Source organism: Anabrus simplex, chromosome 5 (assembly GCF_040414725.1).
Source record: "Anabrus simplex isolate iqAnaSimp1 chromosome 5, ASM4041472v1, whole genome shotgun sequence".
Classification (NCBI taxonomy): domain Eukaryota; kingdom Metazoa; phylum Arthropoda; class Insecta; order Orthoptera; family Tettigoniidae; genus Anabrus; species Anabrus simplex.
The window spans coordinates 151,991,989-152,005,022 of NC_090269.1; the positions used below are offsets into that span (position 1 = coordinate 151,991,989).

The 13,034-nt window shown below is 41.2% G+C and overlaps 1 protein-coding gene across 1 annotated transcript in view; it reads left to right on the forward strand.

The window, feature by feature from the left end:
- Window positions 1-13,034, forward strand: part of Nup205 (nuclear pore complex protein Nup205) — a 676,487-nt gene that overhangs the window by 510,953 nt on the left and 152,500 nt on the right. The window contains exon 25 of the mRNA XM_067147168.2: window positions 11,841-12,112. Coding sequence (XP_067003269.1) covers window positions 11,841-12,112 — 272 coding nt within the window. The remainder of the gene's footprint in view (window positions 1-11,840; window positions 12,113-13,034) is intronic.

Genomic DNA, 13,034 nt, shown 5'->3' on the forward strand with positions numbered 1-13,034 from the left:
TTACTACAGAGACAGAATGTGCTGTGGAGTTTGAGGATTGATTACATCCTGTCATGATGAGCAGGAATTGCTGATTTCATCCTTTTAATAATTATATTTGTATCAGCAATGTAGTCTAAACCTATTAAAATATTTTCTATTATCACAAATATGGGTTTTATGACAAAATCCTTTCAAAATTCAAGAAATATCCCATAAAAATATGTTTGCAACACTCGTTTATTTCAGAAACCAGTTAAGTGGAAAATTTTTCGAATTTTTTTACAGCAAAGTTAATAAGCACAAAATATTTTCCTTCGATAGAAAGTATTAAAATATGATATACTTTAAAGCTAAAATATTAAAACCCCTACCATAACATTTTGTCTAATGCTAGACAGTTTTTATCATTTTCCCAAAAATGACAGACTTGGCGTTTGACTGGTTTCTGAAATAATCGATTCAATTAAGGTATAGCCCCAGCATTTGCCTGGTGTGAAATTGGGAATCCATGCAATAACATCTTCAAGGGTGCCGACAGTGGAGTTCGAATCCATATCTCCCGGATGCAAGCTTACAGCTGCACGCCCCTAACCACACAGCCAACTCGCCCAGTCGTGCGAGTGTAAGTCTTCCTAAATACTGGCGGGAAGTAGCTGGTGAGTTGGATAACTTTCTTCTTTAGCATGCCATTCGTCTGTTTCATAAATTTTCCAATACTACCGGTACGTAACTCACTAGTTCATCATAGCGTTCGAGCTATTCAATCCCTACTCGGAGTCACTGATTGGAATGAGAAGTGTGCATATTTAACACAATAATGGCAGAGAAGTGTTCATGGCTGTCTGCGGCCTGGTCATTCCAGCTCTGGAACTTTGGATTGTTAGATTGGCACCGTAGTACTGAAAGGAGAATAATTAAACTTTGTTTTTCACCTATTCAACACTTAACTTGTTATTAATTTATTATTATTGTTGTTGTTGTTGTTGTTGTTATTATTATTGTTACGGAGTTTTCCGTGGTAGTTAGAGGTAAAAGAAGGTGCGGGGGGTGAACAGGTCTCAGGCTACGAAATTAAAGTGAATTTAAAATTTAACAAGGTTATATTTTCTTAGCAAAAAACAAGAAATAACAATAATGGCAGGTACAGAGTAGCAAAACCACTAAACGAGAATGTACAATTACAGGATTTGGGCTCCGAGAGCCAGACACACAATTCTGAGCAATTAGCCCAACTTTACGATATACAGAATTCAACAAAGGGGCAGAAGACCCCAATCAAGCCCAGGAGCACTTGCTCCAAATTACACAGGAAAGCCTCCTCGAGGCATACAACACTCAATTTTCGAAAAAGAGCCACTCGCTCTCAACTTTAAGCCTATCAAAGGCCACACCAAACTCCACCTTCAAGTTGTCCTCTAAGGATATATACACAGGGGTAACATACCCAACCTACTGAGGTCTATTAAGTGAGAAAAAGGTTAATTACTTGACCTCTAAAATAACAATTGAGAGGAGGCGATCTGCACTCCTAATACACTTGTTTACTCGTCGCCATAAGACCTATCTGTGTCGGTGCGACGTAAAGCCACTAGCAAAAAAAAAAAAACACATGTTTAAAACCCTAATCTGGCACTAGGCCGCTAATGCAAGGGCTAATCCCATACTAAAGAGGTGACTTAAGAAAGAAACAATTTACATTACTGTTACGGAATCGGTTGAGAAAAATAAGTTCACCTCAGAACAATATGAGTGGGAGATCGAGAGGGTTAAGCACTCTCTATCCCAATATGTAGTTTTGAAAGAGAATAGAGGCTAAGAGTCTTTACATTTTAGGGAAAGTTACATGGTAGAAACGCTTTGGACCCGTCCCGAGAGTTAAACTGCTGAGCTAGCAAGAAAAGAAGTTATTAAAAGGCCATTACCTTGGTGTTGAACTGCTCCCCGAAGAAAGAGGCGCTTCCCGCCCCCTGCTATGTACTTTACACACTGAAAGATGGTACTGAAGTGGCACCGAGACCCGAAAATCAGCAGTTGATATACTCTCGCGGAAAGTTCGAAGCGTTTTTGGAATGAGAACACCCTCCCACAAGGATTTTATTGGTTCACCAAGAAACCCCCTACACAATACGAAGAAGAAACATATTATTGGTTGAAAATTAATTCGAGAAATTCGGGATTGGCTAAATTCAAAACAAGGGGAAAGAAAGGGTTAATATTGCCAACTTAAACAATGACTGAAAGAAATTTAGCAAAGAACAAACTTTTGAAATTAAATTTTCTCAACAAAAACAGTTCTTTCACTTCGCACTAGGGTGCACCATTGTAGTTCTTCAGTAGTGTCCTCTAGAAGAGAATGTTCACACTTCTTACTACAAGCAAAACAAAAATACATCGAAAACAACACAGTTCAGAAACTTCAAAATTTCCAAGTAGTGGCATCTTCAGGGTAACTTGAAAATTAACACATAAGACAAAGTTCAGACTTCTCCCAGTAGGGGAGTTTCAACTGGCGCAAAGTTTAAATAAGCGGCGTGGAGGTGTACCGCCCGGTACAGACCTCCCCCCCCAAAAGTTCCTCCAAGGGGGTAACACGGAAGAACATACACTTTTGTTTGAAAACAAGGTCCAAGTTATGATGTTGCTATGGAGATTAATTGCAGAAGCATTTATCAAAATAGTGAAAATTTGATTTGATCCAGTTCCAAAAATTCTCGTAGTAACTGCTGAAGTAATGTCTTTATGTTTGTAGAAGTTGAATTCAGAAGAAAAACTTTTAATACTTGAAAGTGAAGAAAAATTTTCAAAGTCCACCAAATATTGCTGTTGAATTCCCAAGTGTAGTAATTGCTGATAGTAAAAGTCCATGTAGTTGATTAAATATTTCGATGTTGATTAAGTTGGATGGCCAGACCGGCCGTTGCAGCTTGCGTCCAAAGGCGGCCGCTCGGACCCCTCAAGTACCCTGAGATACCGCTCGCCCGCACTATGAGAGGAGCAGTGGTGTTGGAGCACGCCGCGCCCGCGGTGAACATGCAGGTCGCGGGCCAGTTACAGGTTGTGCGCCGCTCATCAGCCTTGGCCGGGAGGAGGGCTCCGGCTCGCCGTGCACCTGTCGTCCTCGCTGGAGTAGAGGGGGCCCTTCCTTTATCCCAGTTGCGGCACGGCGCCGCCCGGCTGCGGGGGCACTGAAACATTAAAGCTAGGCGGCAGAATTTTGTTGGACCATCATCATTTTTTGAGGGCACAGGCTTTGTGGAGAGGTTGAGGGGCCAGCGGCGTGCAGATATCCATGGCATTTTATATAAGCAAGCCACAGTGTGTGTGGAGCAGGAGGCGGGAGCGTGGTAATGGCCGTGGCAAGGACAGAATGGCAGTTTAACGGTTCGGGGAAGGTTTTACAAAATGCTTACATATAAAACAAAATATTATAGAAGGGGCAGAATGCCTTAAAAGTGAAAACTCAAAAAAAAATATAACCTTCATATTCCTTTCAAAATAATATGAAGCAAGTTAACACAGAAATTACACCGGTTTCACCTGTGACAGGTGAACCCTAAATATCCTCTCGGTGGCTGGGTTACTTAATAACAACGTAACCGGCGTAAGGAAATCGAGAATGATACACGGCCCATGAAATCTGGGGGCAAGCTTGCCCGCGGGAACAAAGTTCTTGACCATCACCTGGTCACCTACCTTCAAATTGGTGGGTCTCCGTCCACGATCATATCTTTCCCTAACCTTTTCATGAGACACTTTAAGATTGGCTTTAGCCTTCTTCCAAAGATCTTTAATATTGTCCGGGTCTATTGTCTCGGGTAGAATGTCGCTCAGAGACCAGAGGTTAGAGAGCGGCGTGATGGGAACAAACTTGAACATCAAAGACGCTGGAGTAAATTTATGTGATTCATGACACAATATGCCCTAGGAATGACATAGAGGGCTTAGCAAAGGCAACCTTGGACAACTTGACAGTTAACCCAGCCTTACGAAGGCGATTGAGAACTTCTCGCAGATGATCTAGATGTTCTTCAAAGGTCTCCGAAAATACGACGACATCATCCAAGTAGTGATACAAGTACTCAAATTTGATGTCGGAGAAGACCCTATCTAGCAGCCTAGTGAGTACAGCTGCTCCCGTGGGGAGCCCAAAAGGCACGCGGTTGTATTCATACAAATTCCAATCCGTGGCAAACGCTGTAAGATGTTTAGACTCTTCGGCCCGGGGAATTTGATTGTAGGCCTGATTCAAATCCAAGATGGTGAAGAACTTGGCCTTACGGAACCATGAAAAACAAGAATGAAGGTCGGGAAGGGGCACAGATTGTAACACCACCTTCCGATTGAGAGCCCTATAATCAATGACAGGCCTGAAGCCCCCTTGGGGTTTCAGGACTAGAAAAATAGGCGAAGAATACGCCGACTTAGAGGGCCTAATAATACCATCCTTCAACATCTGATCGATGATTTCTTTCAGAGCCTTCATTTTAGGTGGAGATAGCCTATATGGTGGAAAACGGACAGGAATCGAATCCGTGACCTCAATTTTGTATTCGATAAGGTCAGTAACACCAAGAGTATCAGAGAACACCTCTGGAAACTACTGACACAACTTACGAATACTATCAGCCTGCTCCTCAGGTAGATGTCTAAGGTCTAACAACATCTCATCCTGGGTAGGCGAAATAGATGAACATGACGCAGAATTACATTTTAACAAGGGGATTTTATAATTGGAAGCAAATTTGAATGTGCACGACTTACTCTGAAGATCGAGCACAAGACCAGTGTGAGAAATGAAGTCCGCTCCCAGTATGATGGGGCAAGACAAGTGCTTAGCCACAAACAGTTTGATTTTCCATGTAAATTTAAAAATACGAATTTTGACCTGTAAAGAACCTAGAATTTCTAAGGGAGATGAATTAGCCGAAACATATTGGATCGAAGAGGAACAATAGTCAGGAAGTTTACAAACAGATTTCAATTTTGCATACCATTCAGCCGAAATAATAGAACAAACACTGCCTGAATCTAATAGGGCTGTTATAGGCTCATTATTTAACTCAATTTTGAGAAAGGGGACCAGTGCAGGGGTATCCGCCGCAATCCTAAGGCACTCTTTGGGGCATTCAAAAGATGGATTTGCAAATTGAACGTTCCCTGAAGTTTCGATCTGTTTACCAGGGGCTGAGCCTCGGAAAGATGGATTAGTCGACTCAGCCGAAGCCGCTAGTCACTTATTATTAGTGACATTGGTGGAAGTTGCACCAGAAGTTGAGCAGGAGGGGGTGCTATTTGAATTTGGGCAATTCTTGGTGATATGTCAGAAAGCCCCACATTTAAAACAGCCTTGTGATGAGCCAGCTCCATTATTTGCCCTACTAGATTTGATCGATGGACACTTGTTTCGAAGATGGTCAGGCGACCCGCAAGCGTAACATTTACGAGGTGTGACTGATCGGCGAGGTGGAGGCCGTGTATTACTAAACAAAGGAGGGGGTTCTTTCGCGACACGCAAGGAATCGGCGTATCTAACTCCTTCCGCTGAGACGGCCAATGCTTCAAGTTCAGAGAAGGTTTGCGGGCACGCCGCGAAACACAAATATGACCTATAGGATGGTGAAATTCCTTCTACAATAGCCTGTACAATCTGATCTTCAGGAAAATGAAGAGCAAAAACCCTAGTATAAAACTTAATGTCTTGTATGAAATCAGCCAGAGTTTCATCCAATCTCTGTACTCGATAATAGTACTTCTGAATCAGAGATGACCTTGCCCTAGCCGGGATGAAGTTAGCTAGCAAGTGGGCGTGGAAGTCTTCAATAGATGATTGCTCGGCAATGGCTCTTACTATTTTGTCTGAGAGAATACCTATTGCATAGGGATAGATGATTTGCAAAATCTGACATGGAGAAAGAGAAAAAACAAGGGCATGATCCTGAAATTCAACTAAAAACCTTAAGAAAGAAATAACTTCACTGGTAGTGTTAACCGAAAACTTCGAGATACCTTTGAGCAACATTGCCAATGGATGAGGCAAGCTGCTGAACCCAGGTGATATAGTAGGTAAAGGTTTCAGTGGCAAAGAAGTTAATTCAGAACGTACATTATTCAACGATGCACGGCGTTCAGACTCGTTGTCCAATGGGGCAGAGATCGTTTGAGTTCCAACGGTTATCCTATTGACTTCTCCCTTAGGAGGCTCTTCCTCACTACCTACATTCACCGTGGTGGGTTGATCGATTTTGGGAGGAACTTCCCCAGTTAACAATTGAGTTACCTTATTAGATAATTCAGAAATATTTTCAAGCACCGTACTAGCTTCCTTCCTCTGAACGTCATTCAACTTCAGAGACAACAGATCGTTAACTCTATTTGAAAAATGAAATAGCCTGGCTTGCACACGCTTAATTTGATTAGGAGAAGGATCATTTTCGTCAAAAAAACTAACTACAGATGCTAGCCCAGTAATATTCTCGATGATCGTGGAAAGAGAGTCGTGAATTTCTTTCTCTCCCAAAGTGGGGATGGAAATGGGCAAATCAAGGGACTCTCTAAACTTGTTTGTGTCTACCGCAACCGTGCCTCCAGATTGCACATTTCTAATAGTCAATTCATAGATCAACTCCTCCTTGCGCAAATAGTTAAGATGGAGAACATCGCGAGGGCCGGGCATGATGACAGAACAATTTTGAAAAAGGAAAATTTAAAAATTCCAGCAACTGAGAAAATTGTTAGAGTTCGAATCAAAACAATGTTTAGCCGTCAAAAGGGGCTAAATTGAGACCCATTCAACCACGCTCTGCTACCACTTGTTACAGAGATTTCCGTGGTAGTTAGAGGTAAAAGAAGGTGCGGGGGGTGAACAGGTCTCAGGCTACGAAATTAAAGTGAATTTAAAATTTAACAAGGTTATATTTTCTTAGCAGAAAACAAGAAATAACAATAATGGCAGGTCCAGAGTAGCAAAACCACTAAACGAGAATGTACAATTACAGGATTTGGGCTCCGAGAGCCAGACACACAATTCTGAGCAATTAGCCCAACTTTACGATATACAGAATTCAACAAAGGGGCAGAAGACCCCAATCAAGCCCAGGAGCACTTGCTCCAAATTACACAGGAAAGCCTCCTCGAGGCATACAACACTCAATTTTCGAAAAAGAGCCACTCGCTCTCAACTTTAAGCCTATCAAAGGCCACACCAAACTCCACCTTCAAGTTGTCCTCTAAGGACATATACACAAGGGTAACATACCCAACCTACTGAGGTCTATTAAGTGAGAAAAAGGTTAATTACTTGACCTCTAAAATAACAATTGAGAGGAGGCGATCTGCACTCCTAATACACTTGTTTAAAACCCTAATCTGGCACTAGGCCGCTAATGCAAGGGCTAATCCCATACTAAAGAGGTGACTTAAGAAAGGAGCAATTTACATTACTGTTACGGAATCGGTTGAGAAAAATAAGTTCACCTCAGAACAATATGAGTGGGAGATCGAGAGGGTTAAGCACTCTCTATCCCAATATGTAGTTTTGAAAGAGAATAGAGGCTAAGAGTCTTTACATTTTAGGGAAAGTTACATGGTAGAAACGCTTTGGACCCGTCCCGAGAGTTAAACTGCTGAGCTAGCAAGAAAAGAAGTTATTAAAAGGCCATTACCTTGGTGTTGAACTGCTCCCCGAAGAAAGAGGCGCTTCCCGCCCCCTGCTATGTACTTTACACACTGAAAGATGGTACTGAAGTGGCACCAAGACCCGAAAATCAGCGGTTTATATACTCTCGCGGAAAGTTCGAGGCGTTTTTGGAATGAGAACACCCTCCCACAAGGATTTTATTGGTTCACCAAGAAACCCCCTACACAATACGAAGAAGAAACATATTATTGGTTGAAAATTAATTCGAGAAATTCGGGATTGGCTAAATTCAAAACAAGGGGAAAGAAAGGGTTAATATTGCCAACTTAAACAATGACTGAAAGAAATTTAGCAAAGAACAAACTTTTGAAATTAAATTTTCTCAACAAAAACAGTTCTTTCACTTCGCACTAGGGTGCACCGTTGTAGTTCTTCAGTAGTGTCCTCTAGAAGAGAATGTTCACACTTCTTACTACAAGCAAAACAAAAATACATCGAAAACAACACAGTTCAGAAACTTCAAAATTTCCAAGTAGTGGCATCTTCAGGGTAACTTGAAAATTAACACATAAGACAAAGTTCAGACTTCTCCCAGTAGGGGAGTTTCAACTGGCGCAAAGTTTAAATAAGCGGCGTGGAGGTGTACCGCCCGGTACAATTATTATTCTCCTTTCAGTTGATTTTCAGTACGGGATCTAAAATGAGAATAGTCTCTGGCACCGTCTCTGTCATCGAAAAATCCCCAGAAAACCTGTATATTCCTAACAGGGGTCCATCCTAGCATAGAAATCCAGCAAATGCTTCCCATTCCTATGAGCATACTTTCCCCACATTTATGAATCACCCTTTCGTATATTTCAGTTCTATTTCGAACTCTCGCATTGAAATCGCCTATTAGCACTATCCTATCCTTGCTGTTGACCTTGACTATGTTCTCACTCAATGTTTCATAAATCCCGTGGGCTTGTGTTCTTGTATGTCCTTTAGCAGACAGCTCGCCGCTATCAGGGTGGATCTCACTTTCTGGAATCCAAAATATTCATCAGGTAACAGTGGTTCCATCAGGTTACTTATTTTCTGTGCTAATACGTTGGTGAGTATTTGAAATGCCACCGATTCTAGGATTATACCTCTGTAAGATTCTGGCTTGTTTGTGTCCCCTTGTCCTTTATGAAGCACAAAAATGGTTTGACAAGGAGTTTTACCTTGAAAGGCAAATTACACTTGTACATAGCTAGAAGAACGAAAGACAAAAGTGGCCTGAATTTGCTAGCAGACAGCAAGTAAGAAATTCAAGGCGCTACTAATGCTGAAAAAGCGGGGAATTTAGAGCAAAGGCAGATGAAATGCATGTAAAGGTTGCTGAGAAGAACCCTTATAAGCCACTTAGACCAAGGCAGCCGCGATTCCCTGCAGACATGCCCATGGAGACCTGGGAGAATCATATGAGAGGTGTATAAAGGAAACCAGACCAAAATTAGAGGAGAGGAAAGTGATAGAAAGAATTACAATCTTCACAAGCGAGGAAGTGAGTAAGACGATCTCAAACAAGCAAGGTGAATAAGGCATAGCAGTAATTAAAATATTCCATCCAGAGAATGAAAATGTGTTACATCTTAGATAATTCTGTAGCCTTTCTAAGAAAGATAACCACCGGGCACGTTGGCCATACGGTTAGGGGCGCGCGTCTGTGAGCTTGCATCCGGGAGATAGTGGGTTCGAATCCCACTGTCAGCAGCCCTGAAAATTGCTTTTCCATGGTTTCCCATTTTCACACCAGGCAAATGTTGTGGCTGTACCTTAATTAACAGCCACTTCCTTCCAATTCCTAGGCCTTTCCTATCCCATCGTCGCCATAAGACTTGCCTGTGTCGGTGCAACATAAAGCCACAGCCACTAGCAAAAAAAAGGATAACCAGATTAAAAGTTTGTTTGTTTGTTTGTCCAACCCTTGTCCCGTTTCCCTACGGGGTCGGGTATGAGGTGAGATGAATTTGTCGTGGCGGTTTTTTATGACCGGATGCCCTTCCTGACGTCAACCTCATCAGAGGAGTTAATGAGAGATGAAATGAATGACGTGACATATGATAGTAGGGAGAGGGTGAAACCCGGTGCCGGCACATAGCCTACTCCTGTCGAATAGCACCAAGGGGTCTGCTCAAGGCTTAACGTCCCCATCCGACGGACGAATCACCATCAACAGCGTCATATGCCCTCACTCCATATGAGCACTGCGGAGAGGTTTGGAATTTAATCCAGGCTTTTGGCACGCAATCTAGTGATTAGAAATTGTATACCACCACCTCCCCTACCCTGCCGGCCAACATTCTGATGGTGAAAATTTTTTCGACCAACGGGACTCGAACCGGCTAACCTCGGTGTTAGACCGTTTTTAGACTTCAGCGCCTTAACGATCATGGCCACCAGATTAAAAGAATATATAATATTTCAACTACCTACTGGTACTCTTCTCTTAGTCAGTTGATGAGCAGAATTACAAAGGTAGTGTAGTATCAACAGTTAATTTACTTTGGACCTTTATTTGAGGTAAGTAATAGGATTAAGATTGAAATACTCTATAAATTAATAATATGCACTTGTGTAATATTTCCCTCTTTTTCCAGAGCATTTTTACATATACTGTATGTTGTTTCCCCTGGTTTACATTTATTTACACCAGTATCTTTGGTTCCCTTGAAATTTATAAAAGAAGATTAATTCTGATGTTAAGCAACAACAAGAACCAAAACCAGCTGCCCTTGTGGCATCTTATGTGCAGCTCTCATGCGTGATCTTGTGATACATTGCACAATTTGTTTCCTACGTCATAGACAGGTGCACTGTTCATCACGTCAGATATAAATTCCTTTCTTTGTGTTATTGATGATGATAATCAGGTAGAGAGAGGGTGAAACCCGCTGTCAGCACTTGGGTTACTCCTGTCAAATAACACCAACAGGTCTGCTCAAGGCTTAATGTCCCTATTCAATGCCACAGCATCATATGCCATCACTCCATATGAACACTGCAGAGAGGTTTGAAATAGAATCCAGGGTTTTGGCACTCAGTCTAGTGATTGGAAATTGTACACTACCACCTCTCCTACCAAGTTGGCCAACATTCTGATAGTGTTGTTTTTTTTTTTGTTTTTTGTTTTTTTTTCCATCAATGAGACTATAAACAATTGTGGCCTACAAAGAGACTTTTGTTGTAATTGAAGAACACTATTTGGGGAGTATACAATGTGTCATAAATCCAGAGAAGACATATGACAAGTGCTTTTTACAATTTGCTCTACATTCCACCAACACAGATATGTCTTATGGCGACGATGAGGTAGGAAAGGGCTAGAAGTGGGAAGGAAGCTGCTGCTGCCTTAATTAAGGTTCAGCCCCGGCATTTGCCTGGTGTGAAAATGGGAAAACATGGAAAACCATCTTCAAGGCTGCCAACAGTGGGGTTCGATCCCACTATCTCCCGGATGCAAGCTGACGGCTGCACACCCCTATAAAGTCTAAGAAATATTAATGTTTATTTATTCCACCTATTCAGTACATAAAATAAACATAAATAAACATTAATATTTCTTTGACTTTTTAGTACAATTCAATACGGGCCAAAATATGAGAATTATAACATGTAATGCACACCCCTAACCGCACGGCCAACTCGCCCGGTATGACGAGTGTACCAAGAGAAAAGATGTAACTATACTGAGGGATTATGGGGTTAGGGGTAGGTTGTTAAAGTCAAATTCATTTATTTTAACAGTTGGATTGCAGCGAAAATTGATGGTGGGATGAGTTCTTAGTTCAAAGTAGTTATGGGGGTTGTTCATGGTGTAGATAGATCATTTACTGGCAGGTATAAAATGGCAGAGAGGGGATTCACTTGGAAGAGGAAATGTAGTAAGCAGTTTGGTCTTATTGACAGACTGTGCTGAAAGCCTTGGATCAATCTGATATCTTGATGCTTGAAAAGAGTTGCAGCGACTATGTTATGAAAGTTAGCATCTCCAGACTAAAGTGATATCAGCAAGGAAGAAGCTGAAGAGATTAACAGATATGTAGGTGGCAAGATGATTGCTGATACAAACAAGAGAGGGGCTACCAGACTGAATACTGACTCTGTATGTTGGGGCTGAAAACAATAATAGGTTGCCCTAACTCCGGTGCGAATGCCCCTGAATTATCTTATGGTAGCTTTGTTCTATATTTTTCAGGTGCGTCATCTCAGAAGTTGAGAGCCAACTTGTATGCTGCACTTCTAAACTTCATGCAGGTTGCTCTAGTTGGTGGTACAGACAAGTACAGAAGGGATGTTAGCATCATGGGAAGCCTCTATGTTAGCCGCTTGGACAGTTCTGAGATCCGTGCTCCCATGGCGGAAACCAGCCAGTCTCGACAATCATGTTTGGAAGTTCTCAAAGGACTTGGGGAACGTTTAGTGGATGTTCTGTGCCATGATTGCACAGGTGGACACGATGTTTGTAAGGTGAGTTAGTATTTCCTATTGTAAAGACTTATGTACATTGGCTTCTCATTAACCTAACATGTTATACATCAGTGAGTGGGGAAACTATGAATGAGGCCAACCTGTACAATAAGTATGGGCACATACGATAACTTGAACAATAGTTATTATTACATAAAATAAACTTAATTATAAAGCCCGTATTGTCGTGAGTATACGTTGAAGGTTAGGTCAAATGTTCCACCTTTACAATACCAAGATTCTTTATTAACTAAATATTTACATGATTTTTAAATATATCGGGACATGTTTCGTCTACCTTGTAGACATCATCAGCCGTAAAAACCCTTGAGAAAAAGCTACAAGGACAAGGACAAAGTAACACATTAAAACAATTCGGATAACCGAATATGTCATTTAAAATGGTGAAGAATTCAGAACTGTTTTGAGCACAGCACTTAAGAATACTGTTGACATTAAAATGAAAATTGTCCACATGGGATGATTCAGTAAAAACTTTGCGTTAAAATTCTTCCTTTTTGATCACACAATATTATTAACTAAATATTTACGTGATTTTTAAATATATCGGGACATGTTTCGTCTACCTTGTAGACATCATCAGCCGTAAAAACCCTTGGGAAAAAGCTACAAGGACAAGGACAAAGTAACACACAAAAAGGAAGAATTTTAACGCAAAGTTTTTACTGAAGCATCCCATGTGGACAATTTTAATTTTAATGTCAACGGTATTCTTAAGTGCTGTGCTCAAAACAGTTCTGAATTCTTCACCATTTTAAATAACATATTCGGTTATCCGAATTGTTTTAATGTGTTACTTTGTCCTTGTAGCTTTTTCTCAAGGGTTTTTACGGCTGATGATGTCTACAAGGTAGACGAAACATGTCCCGATATATTTAAAAATCATGTAAATATTTAGTTA